The following is a 12,745-nucleotide window of genomic DNA, read 5'->3' on the forward strand; positions in this document are numbered from 1 at the left end:
CAGTGTTCTGTTGGCTGCATGTCGATGGGTTTTATAGTTTGGTGGCGGTCAAAGCGAGTTAAAGTTAATTCCCAACCTCTTTGGACACAAGATGGTGCTTCCATGGGGGGGGCAAGTCGGTCTCGACAATATCATAATTATGGTAGCGAATAGACTCTGAGTGAGATGGGAAAGGCTTTTTTCAGCAGTCTGCAGCATCAGCTCAAACCCACTCACAAATACGATTTTATGTACTGCAACAGACTTGCATATTAGCTGCTAATATGGTTCTCTATCCCATCCTTCTCCCTCTGCTTCTCTCTTTTTCCTGACTTGAGGCGGGTATTATCATTTTAATCAAGCAAAGACCCAGCTAACACGATCATTCTCTAAATCATCATGTAGCAATAATCCCCTCCTTCATATTTGATTATTGTAATAAATCTTTTTAACTAGCTATTCAGTCACACAGCAGCGGTGCACATCTTCCCAATCCATCACTGAGCAGGACAAACGCTACAGAATTCAGGAGAGCTGCAAAGGTTGTTGAAGGGGCCTCGTTTATTTGGTTGCAGCTGTCAGGTTTGTTCTATTTGTTGTGCTCTTAAGTTCCAAATGTCCTTTTTTTTCTTTTTTATTTCTTTTGTCAGGGCACAAACAGAGAATCCTCCTTGTCTGTCTGAAACCATGATTACTCTGCAGAACTCTCTCTTCTGTCCTCTGTTATTGGCCTCACATCCCCCTATCTGGGTGGATCAGAGCAGACAAGATATTCCTTCATCTTGCAGGCATGCTCTCTCTCACACACACGCACACACATGCACACACACAGAGTCCCATGTGCACACAAACCGCAAGAGTTTTGGAAGTTTCAAAGGTTCAATTTGACAAGGCACATCCACCTACTCACAATGAGACACATACACACAAAAGCAGGCATATTCGGGTACAAGCAACAGAGGTTTGACTCTTTAAAAAGAACAGAAATAGGCAGGTTTGATTCTCTTTGAAATAGTTCCTTTTTTATTCAAATTTACAAAAAGAAAAAGTACAACAGAAATAAATACACTCTGTTCAGCACACAGTTGTAGAATAGTATCAACATCGTGCAGGAGCTATGGAGTCACTGGAGGGTGCAGAACCGACAGGGTCAACTTGTTTTCCGTTAAAAGTACTCCTAAGGCCACAGGCCAGGCCCACCTTGCACCTTTAAGCTACACACAGCAACTACATTACTACAGACTAAGGGTGTGTGATCTTGTAATTGAGTGGGACTTTGCAATCGTCAGCATCCGGGCTTTTTTTTCTTAGGGACTTGGCTTGACAAATGACCTGACAGGACAACTTTCATTTGTTGGAGAATCTAAGCAAGCAAGAGAAGCAAGGAAGAGTTGTGGATTGCTGCAGGGACAGCAAGCCTTTATTCCATTAAAAACAACTGATTAAACTAATCATGATTTGGATTGAACCAATTTGCCACGCTCAGGGGATGCGAAAATCAGGTTTGCTGAGTGGTTTAGCCGGCACGGCGCTCCAAAAACTGAAATAAGACAAATCAAGAGAGTCGTCACTTTGATTTCGACCAATCAGCCAGGGCAGAGCTTTGAATAAACACAGATGAGACACCTGGAACCAATCAAGACTGTAGAATAAACCATATAATTAGAAAAGAGAGAAAGGTCACTTAGTAAAGCATGTTAACCGCTTTTGCAATGGCTGCCCAAGAACTGTTGATAGTCTTTCCTTTTTTTTTTAATGTGTTTCTGTGTGTGAGTCGTAGAAAGTTGGCACATTCCACATAGTGCTGGGGACAACACTGCAAAGGTAATGCAATGGTTGATTGACACATTAGTGTTGCAAACAATAGTTTAACTTACATAAAAATAAACAAAATAGCCATGTTCTTAGGCAGTCTTGTAAGATGTTCTGAGAAGATATCCTTATCCTTGTTCTAATTGTTTATTTCACTCCAATAGACGAAACATTGCTGAAAAGTTTAATAGGGCACAAAAATGGGAGATCACATTGCGCAAAAGATCTAAGCCAAAGCCAGCAGCTTATCACGATCATGCAGAGGCAGACCTCATTTTCACTTCGCTGCATGCATGCTGTATGATTTGGACATTGCTTCGAAATTTCGAGGCAATATGCAAATCAGTGTTAGTCGTATTCCAATCTGAAGGTGCTGGCGGTGCAGAAAAATGAGCAGAAGAACTTTTGCCCTTGAAGAGTTTGGTTACAACATTATCAGGTTAACAAGCTAACAACAGCTAGCACCCAGGCTGCTAGGAACGTAGGGGTGATGTTTGATCTCCATGTCAGTTTTGATGCTCAAGTCAAACATGTTGTTCATCCTCATTATTTCAAACTTAAGACAAAATCTGGTCTTTTCTTTCAGCTGCTGACTGACGAAAAGTTATGCATGCTTTTATCTTCTCTCGCCTGGACCACTGGAATGCACTAATGCACACAGTCAGGGCTCCCTGCGCCGTCTCCAGCTGGTTCGAAACGCTGCAGCTAGACTCATTACCAGGACTATAAAGCACAAACACTTCACCATTGAGCTTGTCTCCCCGTGCTGACTTCCTACTAGATTTCATGCTGACTTTAAAATCTCACTCTTCACATTCAAAACCTTGGAGGGATATTTTGATGTGTGAAATACTTTGGATTGGTCAGTTCTTTATCTTCAGCAGACAGCAGTCAGTTCGCTCTCAGTATGGGAGACTCAGAAAGTTTCCCAGCAGGTGAGGTAAGCTAAAAGTTAGCGCCATAAGAAGAACACACATTTTCACCATGTAAAACAGTTCAAACTCAAAAGATTTCAAAGTGGTTCACGCAAAGGCTGTATTGTGTGTTTTTACACCGCAACGCTTCTGAATCAAACAGTTACACATGCTGGATCTGCATGAGATAGCCCGTGTTTTCACATGGTGTCCCCACCCTGACAGCGTGTTGTAAGGACTGTGGACACAGCAGCATTAACGGTTTGCAGTTGAGAAAATGTCATGGCAAAGTAAACAACTGTCTGATGGAGAAATGACACCGTGTTAAAATCCACAATATCGCACCACTTAAAACAATGAAATCTGCGATTTGAGTTTCTTTCAGATGGTGAAAAACTCTTCTCTTGGCGTTAGTCAGACCAAATCAGCACATTTAAAATACACCCAAACACGTTAGTTCAACTGAAATCATGCTAAATCGACACCGTACTAACACACCCAGTTAATGTGGTTGGAAACTGAATTTCTCCTGCATGTATACACTCAACTAGACTCAAACCGGCCTTGGATGTCTCGCGCTTACAGTGTCTGCCCGGGACTTTGACCTGGAAATAACAGCGTACGCCTGTACCCCAAGAAGAAGAAGAAGAAGCCAGTAACAACAGAGATGAATAAAAAGGGATGACATATATCTTTTTGTAAAAATTGCAAAGCCCTTGATGAAAAAGTGCATGTCATCTACATCTGAATAAAATCTTACAAAGAAACAAAAACAAGCCTTATGACAGTAGTATCGGTGGTTTGTTTAAAATGTGTAAGTTGGTGCTTGTTGCCCCAATGGGAGTTCTTTTAAGCAAAGCTTAAAACAACAGTGCTAACATAATTCACGGGCAGAGACAACACAAAAGCCGTGGAAAAGGTTTAGGTAGCTGTTGAAGCACCACTGATCGGCTTAAATCGATTATCGGTGAGGGCTCCCTGAGGTTCTGCACCCCCAGCCTCTTTCCAGTTCTTGTGCTGTATTTGTACATTGATCCTGATATATTCCAGTCTGCACAGTGGCACTGCATGGACATGTCTGTAGCTCGGGTAAAGGGTTTACAGGTGTATGTGGGTTCCATTTCACAGCCGTCTGAAATAAGTGTTGACAGTAAAAAAATCTTACAGTGACATGATGGAGGACCAAACTGGTGGACACTTGTGAAGCTTGTAGCCGTCTACCATTTACTGTGACCCAAAAGTGACCCCCGGTGATAAAAAAAACTGTGACATTTCTGCGACGGCGCACCACAGACGGTCTGAAGTCAGTCTTTCTGGAGTAAAATAACTATTTGAGAGTTAAGTCATTATCCGAGGAAATTAGAGATTTTTCCTCAGGCAAAGCAAAAATGCAATATGAAACTGGTGTTTGAGTTGCACTGCCTGAAATGCATGAAAGATGAAAGAAGCCACTTTCTCTTAATGTACAGCTTATTAAATTCCCAAAGAGAAGGAACTATCTATAAAACCTTCATATCTCTCAGGCAAAAGCCAAATCATTACATATTCCATTTTTTTATTGCGTTATTTTACCTTTCTAAACAGCACAAGATCTTAAAGGGAAAAAACTGAATTTTGTGTGCGTGTTTTGAATGTCTATGAAAGGAAATTCCCCTCTCGCCACAGGATTTCCATCAGTTTGGTTCTTCATGGGGACGGGCTTGCCAACAGCACTGTTTTGAACACAACACGCTTCAGCCGGCGGCCACGTGTTTATTTAAAACCTTGGCCTGTCCATTTCAAGACAAGAGCTACCACATGACAAAAACCAATATACAACTGTTGAGTACATGTCGTTGTTTTCAGTCCATCTCAGTTATTCAATTTCTAATCTACAGTACATACAGGTAGTCCCGACAGTGCTTCATTTAGACATATATTCTCTTTAAACTCTTTTTTTTTTTTTTTTTTTAAATTTACATACTCTCTTTTAGCAATAATATTACGTGGTATTTACATTTGAAATGGTTTTTACATACAGTCAGACATGGTATCTTTTCATCGACGTCTTATAAAACAACTGGAATCTTTGACAATATTCGTTATCTATCATGTAACATCACACAGTATAAAAGTGCATTCCAGCTGAAAACTCCAAACTTCTTTGCATCGTGACCTTTAATGACAACAGAAAGCCTGTAGCTGGAGTCTCCGTGGTGTTGTTCCCTCTATCGTTTCATTATCCGACTGGGGTATGTTTGGGCAGTATGAGTGTTCAAAGTGGGAACTGATTGCCTTTTATTTTCTCTCCTCGTTTTAAAAAAAAAATCATGCATATTCGTCCTCAAGGTGCGTACAGTGACAGTAGAGTGAAAGGGAGACTTTGTCTATGAAAACATTTGAGCAAATTTTAAAAAAGAGTGATCGTGACTCCAAAAAGTCGATGGAATACTTTTGAGTGTTTTGGCCTTCAGGATTAACTGTAGTACAATCAAAGCCTTGTAGTGTTTATCAGTTCTTTTGCGTCGCTGTGTGTGTTTGTGTGTGAATCTCTGTAAACATATCAAGAGTAAACTACAAAAGGCTGGAGGGAGAGGAGTGGTGGAAAGGGGAGGGATCGCGTCCCTTAATCGTTTACCTTGTTCACAATGTCTGCTTTCCTTGTGGGCTGAATAGAGGGAGAATCTTTTGCAGGATTTAAATGTCCCATAATTTTCATTTGGAATGGAGTAGCAAGCTGAATAATTCACTTTTCTGCCGTTGCAGATGGAGAAAAACATAACAGTTTTCTGTACAATCGCCTCACTTATAAGATCCTTTCTGTCTCTATACATTCTTGTCATCCCATTCCCCTTATATCCAGATATCATTTTCTCCTTTGTTGTACCCTCGTTTCTTAACGTCCTTGTTCTAATTTTGCTCTCACACATCGCCCTAAAAGCTAAAGTGGCAGTTTATGTAGCGCCAGTCCGTACTGTCCTCTTTTAATTGTCTCTGGGTGTCATGATTTGTCCCTGCCACTCTTCTCTGTCTTTGTTTGATTTCTCACACACGCTCACGCAAACTAATGCATATACACAACGCACTTGTGCTCGCACGGCCATCCTCCCTCGCACGGACGCGGAGTTCAGGCCTGCACACGCATCGAGTAACGTCTTCCTTCTTGTTTCCTGCTGTTTCTCATTCCAGACGTGCGAGCTGCATTAAATCGAGTCTGCGATGTTTAGGGTTGTTTTTCTTTGTCCAGAGCGTTTAACAAATTGTTGCTGCCCCGAGCCGAAGCAGCCTCTGCATTGTCTCAGTATCTGTGCTCAACCATATCAGCGTTTCAACACTTATTGCTTTAAATTACATCAATCACTCCCTCTCCTGCCCTCGCATTCTCCATCCTCCCTAGGCTCATTTTTCTCTGTCTCTTTTTATTACTTTGCCTCTTCATCTTTCTCCCCTTTAACTTCTTTTCACATCATTCTAGCTCTAGTTGACTTTTCATCCTCCTCCTGTTCGCTCCCTTCCTCTCTACCTCCTTTGCCTCTATTTGTTTCATTGTTTTCGACCTCAGTCTTTCCCCTCCTCTCCAGCCTGCTCTCCTCCCTCCTTTTTCTCTTTCTTCTCAGGTTCTTCGCTCTTTTCCCTCTCCGTTTTAGCACCCTCCTCCACTTTTTCGTTATCTTCCCTCTCTTTTTCCCTGTCTTTAAAGAGCTGGGCTAATTTCTGGAACTGGGGACCCCACTCCTCCAGGCCTGCCCCCCAATCCTCCTTCTCTCCTTCGCTCTCTAGTGAGCTGAGGGATCCGGCTCTGGACCCTGTCCCCTCCAGCCCGTACACCTGCACAGAGTCGTACGGGGGCTGCGAGGGGTCAAAAGTGATCTGGGCCAGACGCAGTCGTAGGAACTCACCGACCCTCAGTGCCAACGAGGGACCCCCTGGCCCCTGTGGCCCTCTTACTGTTTCCATTCCTGGAACCCAGCTGGGCCCATAGCCCATCACTCCAGCATATGCTCCCCGTGGCTGACCTGGGAAAGGTAAAAGCTGAGGACTCATATCCCGTCTGCCCAAACCATACCCTCCCAGACCCACTCGATCACGCCAGTCTCCAATGAAGCCAGCTGCCTCTGGGTACACAGACGGAGCCCCCGTCAGTGATAATCCGTTCTCCATGTCTGGCCTTGCCACCACAAAGTTGCTCCCCATCTCCAGTCCTCCTCTCCCCAGGCTGCCAGCATAGTCCCTTGGTCCAGATATCTCTCCCTGCAGGACAGTGGCATAGTTGCGTCCACTATGAGGTTGCTGTTGTCCATCTGCACAGGACACCAACTTCCCATTTCCACTTCCCCTTGGCCCTTCCCCGCCCCGTCCTCCTCCTCCGCCAGAGTCAGGCTCAGTCAGATTGGAGCTCATGCGTTTTGGTGACAGGCCGCCCCGGGAGGCCCTGCGTCCCGCCATGGGGAGGGTAGCCGAGTCACACACCCAGCCTCCTGCGCCCTGACCCTGGCCAATCACGGAGCCAGATCGGGTCATGACGAGGTTGTGCTCCCTGGACAAGGTCTCCGACTGCACCTGGAGGGACCATAGGCGGGTGTTAGTGGCTTCAGCTTTGCACTGGGGTTGGGTTACAGTGACACAAAATTAGATGAGACATTTTGCCAAAGCATGATGGAAATTTTAATAACAGGCTTAGTAAAGAAGCAGAAAGATGGGGGAGCGTGATGACATGGAGCCCAAATGAAGAAAAAGCAGGAGATGACGATGATAAAAAATGATTTAGATAACGGAGACAGACTCTGAGCAGAACAGAGTGGAAGAATAGTTGGGAGAAGGCATGGGTATTAATGGAACACTAGAATGAGCTAATTCTGCACTATGAAAGGGAGATGGAGAGGGAAGTGATAGAGAGATAGAATACTTGAAAATTAAATAAAGCAAGGACCAGAGAGCCTTGCTTTGCCCTCATTCGTAAAAGAAAACAGACAGGAAAATGAAGTGTAAAACTGCTGTTCACAGATAAAAAAAAAAAAACATAAAGTGCAATCACTGCAATTATCTGGTGTATTGAGCTGAATGCCAATTCAATAATTCCTTTATATTTGCTGAGTGACTTTCTTACCTATTATTTTCTGATCCACTTGAATAATTAAATCATTCATTAAACCTTAATTATATTTCCAACGCAGCCATCTATCATTACTCAAGTAAATTATTCAATATTCATTCATGATTCAGAGCAACATCTACCGCTCGTTCTGCTTTCTCTAACTTCTGTCCTGGTATTTTCCTGTTTTGGTGTACAGAATGTGTTCACATGCCAGTTTCACACCGAATGCTCAAGTCTGCATGAGTAGAACAATGGTGACTGGAGGACATCATTAGCTGAAGCACTGCAGTACATCCTGCAGAACAGCTATCTTGGATGCCATGGACAACATTGCTATGCATACAATGACAATGGAAAGTTCATAACCTGGTATCCTCATTCATCTCTCCAAAGACCCGGGAGACTGGATCAAAAAGTAGAATTCCATTATAACTTCAATTGTAAATGCTCAAAAGGAACTTTTCTCTTTTATCTCTTATTTTCATACCAGACTGGACGCTTAAGATCAGAGTATTTGGGATCAAATCATATCGACTGAAAGACAACAGTGAGTCTAAAAACTGTGCACGTAGAACAGGACCAACTGTAATCCTTACCCAGTCCACATCTTGATTGAGGTTAACTTTGTCCTCACTGCTCCCCTCTGTGAAGTTGCTGGCGCTTCCCGTCCCTCCCCCTCTCTCCTGGCTGTCACTCGTCCTCGGCGTTCCTCCGTCCGACGTGCTGACCCCACTCTGGGGCGCCGTCCCGTCGCGACTTTCTGTGCGACTCCCCGTGCGGCTTCCAGTGCTGAGGTCTGTAGGGGCTATGTACACGGCCCCAGACTCCATCGGCCCGACCATGGCGCCCTGGTTCTGGATAACCAGGGAGTGATCTGGTTGGCCTCCAGGAAAGCGATATGCCAGCTCTGCCAAGCCTGGATCAAATGTTCCGCCTGGTGTGCGACGGAGAACAGGTAACGTGTGGCTGCTGTAGCAGACACGACCGTAAAGGGGTCCTCCCTGCGCTGAGTAGTTGTTTTCCACACCTGGATTCTGAGCCCAGCTGTAGGTGCGAGCTTTGTCTTGGACATGCTGCGAATAACGACTGAAAGACACAACACGCAATATTCATGTTACTCTGCGATGTTTCACCACTTCTGTGGCTTTTTCTTGGACACGATGCGTTGTGACCCGGCAAGTGTCGGTATCTCTGACCTTAACAACTACTCTCCAATATTCAGACTTCTTTCTTTCACAGAAATATTTGAATCCTTGGTTAAGTCACTAATTAGCACTTTAACCCTTTAACCCATTAAATAAATTATGGTCAGAGCCTTTGCCTTTGGCACAGTCACAGTACAATTAGAGCTCTATTCTCAGTCTGGCCAGCCATAGAGGAGACATTTTTAAGCACATCCAGTGAATTTTAAACCATGTAGTCATACAGTGACAATGTATGGTTTTCTAACCACAACCATGTTTTTTAACATTTAAACCTAACCATGTACCTTTAACCCCTAAACCTAACCATAAGTGAGTGGGAGACTGGAAAAGTGACTGTGGAAAGATTTGAATTTGAATTAAAGGTTGTTGTTTTTTTCAAGGTCGGGGGTTTATCACTGCCCGTCCACTAATCCTTCCCCTATTTTCAAATCAAATCAAATTTATTTGTAGCACATTTCATGTACAAAACAATTCAAAGTGCTTCACATGAAATAAAAGCATTGCAGCAGGGAGTGGAAGAAGCATTAAAAATACATAAATGAATATAAAGAGAAACAATTAAAATAATTTAAATTAATTTAAAAACGAGGAACAGTCTAGATAAATTCAAAGATATCGTGCAGATTTCATGCATAGACACATGATTGTATTTTGGACCTAAACCGTTCTGGGATTTGTAAACCATCAGCAGGCTTTTAAAATCTATTCTGTGACTGAGTGGAAGCCAGTGTAAAGATTTCAGAATTTTTGTCATACTCAAGAATGTCAACTGTCAACATCGTTATGAGGAAAAAATATGTAGCTATGATACAATTTCAAGCAATCCTAACCATCAGAAACGAGATATTTTTGTCCTTGTATCCAGAAACAACACATTTCTTATAAATCAGTGTTTCAGTGTTCATTTTTTTCTGATGGCACAGTTGTATTGTCACCCCTGCCTGGTCTGCCTTCAACACTTTACTATTGGCCCTAAACTCCACCAAGTCCACGTCATTCTTCACCTCTATGAGCAACTCTGTTGTATACACTATATAAATATACTAGAAACTAAACCAATAAACTTTCATCCAAGATTCTTATCAAACATCTGATTCTGAAATTAACAACCAAACAAGACTTCTTGTATAGAACCAAAGGGTGTCTTTCTTCCCCAACCGTAAAGCATACCTGACTACAGATCTTTTCTTCCGTCTGTACCCTGTAAAGCCTCGTGTATCATGCTTCATTGTAAATAATTAATTTAATGCTCATCACTGTTTTCTGTATCAAAGAGCTGGATGAATTTCCTCACAGTCACAGTTTAAAAGCAATTTCATGTTGTTTATTTGTAAAGCTTTACTGCCGAAGCTTTCGTGTGATCCCATATTCTGTCTGGCATGTCTCGAAACAGCGGTAATTAGTTAACCTTAGATGTTTAATTTTATGCACAAATGTTGTGTGATTCTTCAAACTGTTCTCAATAATGGTTTTTGTCTGCCATATGTGTTAATGTTTCTTGTTTTCATGTTATTCTTGAAAAAGAGCTTCTGATCTAATCCGTGACGACCCGATTACATAGATTTGAAAAAAAAAAACACAGTTAATTGTGTGTGTCACAGCTTGCTGTCACTTGGGCTGTGGTTTGACTTACTGAAAGCCATGTTTTCCTTTTATAGGGTTTTCAGGATTTTGTTGTACTTTGTTTAAAAAAAGAAAAACACAGCGAACAAATGAATTAATCAAAGAGGTATTCTGTTGATTTGCTTTTGACTTGCAATCATACGTAAGGTGGACAGAGTTCTGTATACAGAAATTTAAGAGGGGGAAAAAAGTGCTGACATGTACCTTTTTTTTTATCCGGGTTTCAAATCTTAACCCAATGCAAGAACCACACTCTAAATCTTTTCTGTTACCATACAGGTTTACAGTCAACTTCTTGGTGACGGCGCGTCAACAGAAACGAGAGATAGAAAGTTCCACAAAGGTAGGCTTATTGCAGGGGTATTGCACCAGATTGCATTAGATGGTGCAGGTTTTTCTTGCTGTTCTGTCCACCTCCATGAATTGTGAGGAGCAATTTTCCATAAACTACAGGCATCCTTTGTACTATTTTACGGCCTCTCCATACAGCTTGCGTGAATTCGGGAGCTAATTATTAGTCCAAAGGCAATAACAATGTTTCACAGAAACATCAAAGTGCCTGCAAACAACTCTCTGATGCAGCAGGACATAAATGAGCTTTAACGAAATGAACACAACAAAGTGGTCTCCTGGGACTGCCAAGCTCGATAGCCTTCTGTTGAAGCATTTTGATCGGCGACTGATTTTGGCCCGGGAGTTGTGCTGCTTAAATGGATCAGTTAGGAGCTGAACTGAGATGAAAGCTTTCATTTCAAGGGGTATTTTTTTTCCTCCTGTCTTCATTTGAACATGTAAGGGTTTGATGTAATCAGACATGTACCAGCACATGTAGAGAAACTCCCACACACTCCCACACGCCCGTCTGCCAACTCACATGTTCCTGCTGTCCAGCGTGCGATATCCACGTGAGCGCGAACTGTGCGGAGCACTCTGGAGCGCAGCGATGTCAAAGGCAGCCGTGTCAGCCTCACCTCCGCCTTCATCGTCATAGGTTATGATGTTCTCACGCACATCGTCCTCCTCCAGCGGGGACAGCGAGTCGCGCTTCTGACGGCGCAGAGACAGCGACAGGGCGCTCACCGCTGCCGAGGGGATGGCAACAGGAATGAAGGATATTGAGGCACAGGAGGGAAATTGGAAAAAGAATGATGAACAATGGAAAAGGGGCAGAAGTCACGGGGGAAATAAAGGAGAGGAAGGTAGATGAAAGAATGAGGGATGCATGCAGACAAAGAGGTGGAACACAAAGACAAAACGAACACAGAAGAGGCCTCAGGTTAGCGGGCTGGTATTTCATATCAGCAGGCTGCATGCCTCCATTCTGTAATTGACTTTGAGCTCCAGCTGGGAAAATGGATGACTTATTCTCTCATGATGCCATGACTTTTATTCTATATTTTCAAAGTAGAGAGCTTCATTTGACCCCGGGCTGTGGTAATGAGCAAAACTGTCAAAGCTCACTGACACCTATTCAACGAGGATACCTGTTGTAAAAATCCTCCCAGAAACATACAATCAATTTACAAGAACTTTGAATAAACCCAGTAACTTGGGAAATGTTATGTCATAATATATATATATTAATATTATTATATATCATAACAGATGGGTGACTAATTAAAAGCAAAAACCGACGTAACATGTCTGACATACAGTAGATGCACTCTACAGAAGGTGATATAGAGAAGTGGACTTTTTACCCCTTTATTGACCTAAGGTCCTGTTATTTTACCAAATAAAACTTCAAAATGTAAGAGCCTTTCCTATCTCCCATTCCAGAACCTGAAAACTTCTAAGACCCTTAGATCGCTTCCTTTTTTTGTTGTTGTTGCTGCAGATGCACCTGTCAGTCTGTAAGTGCCAGCATGGCAAAAAACAGTTTAGAATATTAACAGGTGAGAATTTACCAACCAAGACAGAAAAAAAGAGAGATTTCTGACACGCTCACAAATCCCTGTCATATTATCTCAACACCACCTCATTAAAAGAAATTAGATGCACCACAGCAGCGCACGTGCCATGGAGACTGCTTCCTTAGCTTCATTATAAAAGCTGTATGTAGCTATGGGAAAACGCTCTTGCAATCCGTAGTTTTTCATATCGGGACCTAACTACAATCATCTCCTTCTTACCCGGTC

General features: G+C 42.7%; 1 protein-coding gene across 1 annotated transcript in view; it reads right to left on the reverse strand.

Annotated features, from left to right (window-relative positions):
* Positions 1-980: 980 nt before the first annotated feature.
* Positions 981-12,745, reverse strand: part of cdh24b (cadherin 24, type 2b) — a 183,809-nt gene continuing 172,044 nt past the window's right edge. The window contains exons 12-14 of the mRNA XM_075483843.1: positions 11,482-11,689; positions 8,376-8,865; positions 981-7,244 (exon numbers count right to left, since the gene is read on the reverse strand). Coding sequence (XP_075339958.1) covers positions 6,243-7,244; positions 8,376-8,865; positions 11,482-11,689 — 1,700 coding nt within the window. The 3' untranslated portion in view covers positions 981-6,242. The remainder of the gene's footprint in view (positions 7,245-8,375; positions 8,866-11,481; positions 11,690-12,745) is intronic.

Source organism: Odontesthes bonariensis, chromosome 14, assembly GCF_027942865.1.
Source record: "Odontesthes bonariensis isolate fOdoBon6 chromosome 14, fOdoBon6.hap1, whole genome shotgun sequence".
In the NCBI taxonomy this organism is placed as follows: Eukaryota; Metazoa; Chordata; class Actinopteri; order Atheriniformes; family Atherinopsidae; genus Odontesthes; species Odontesthes bonariensis.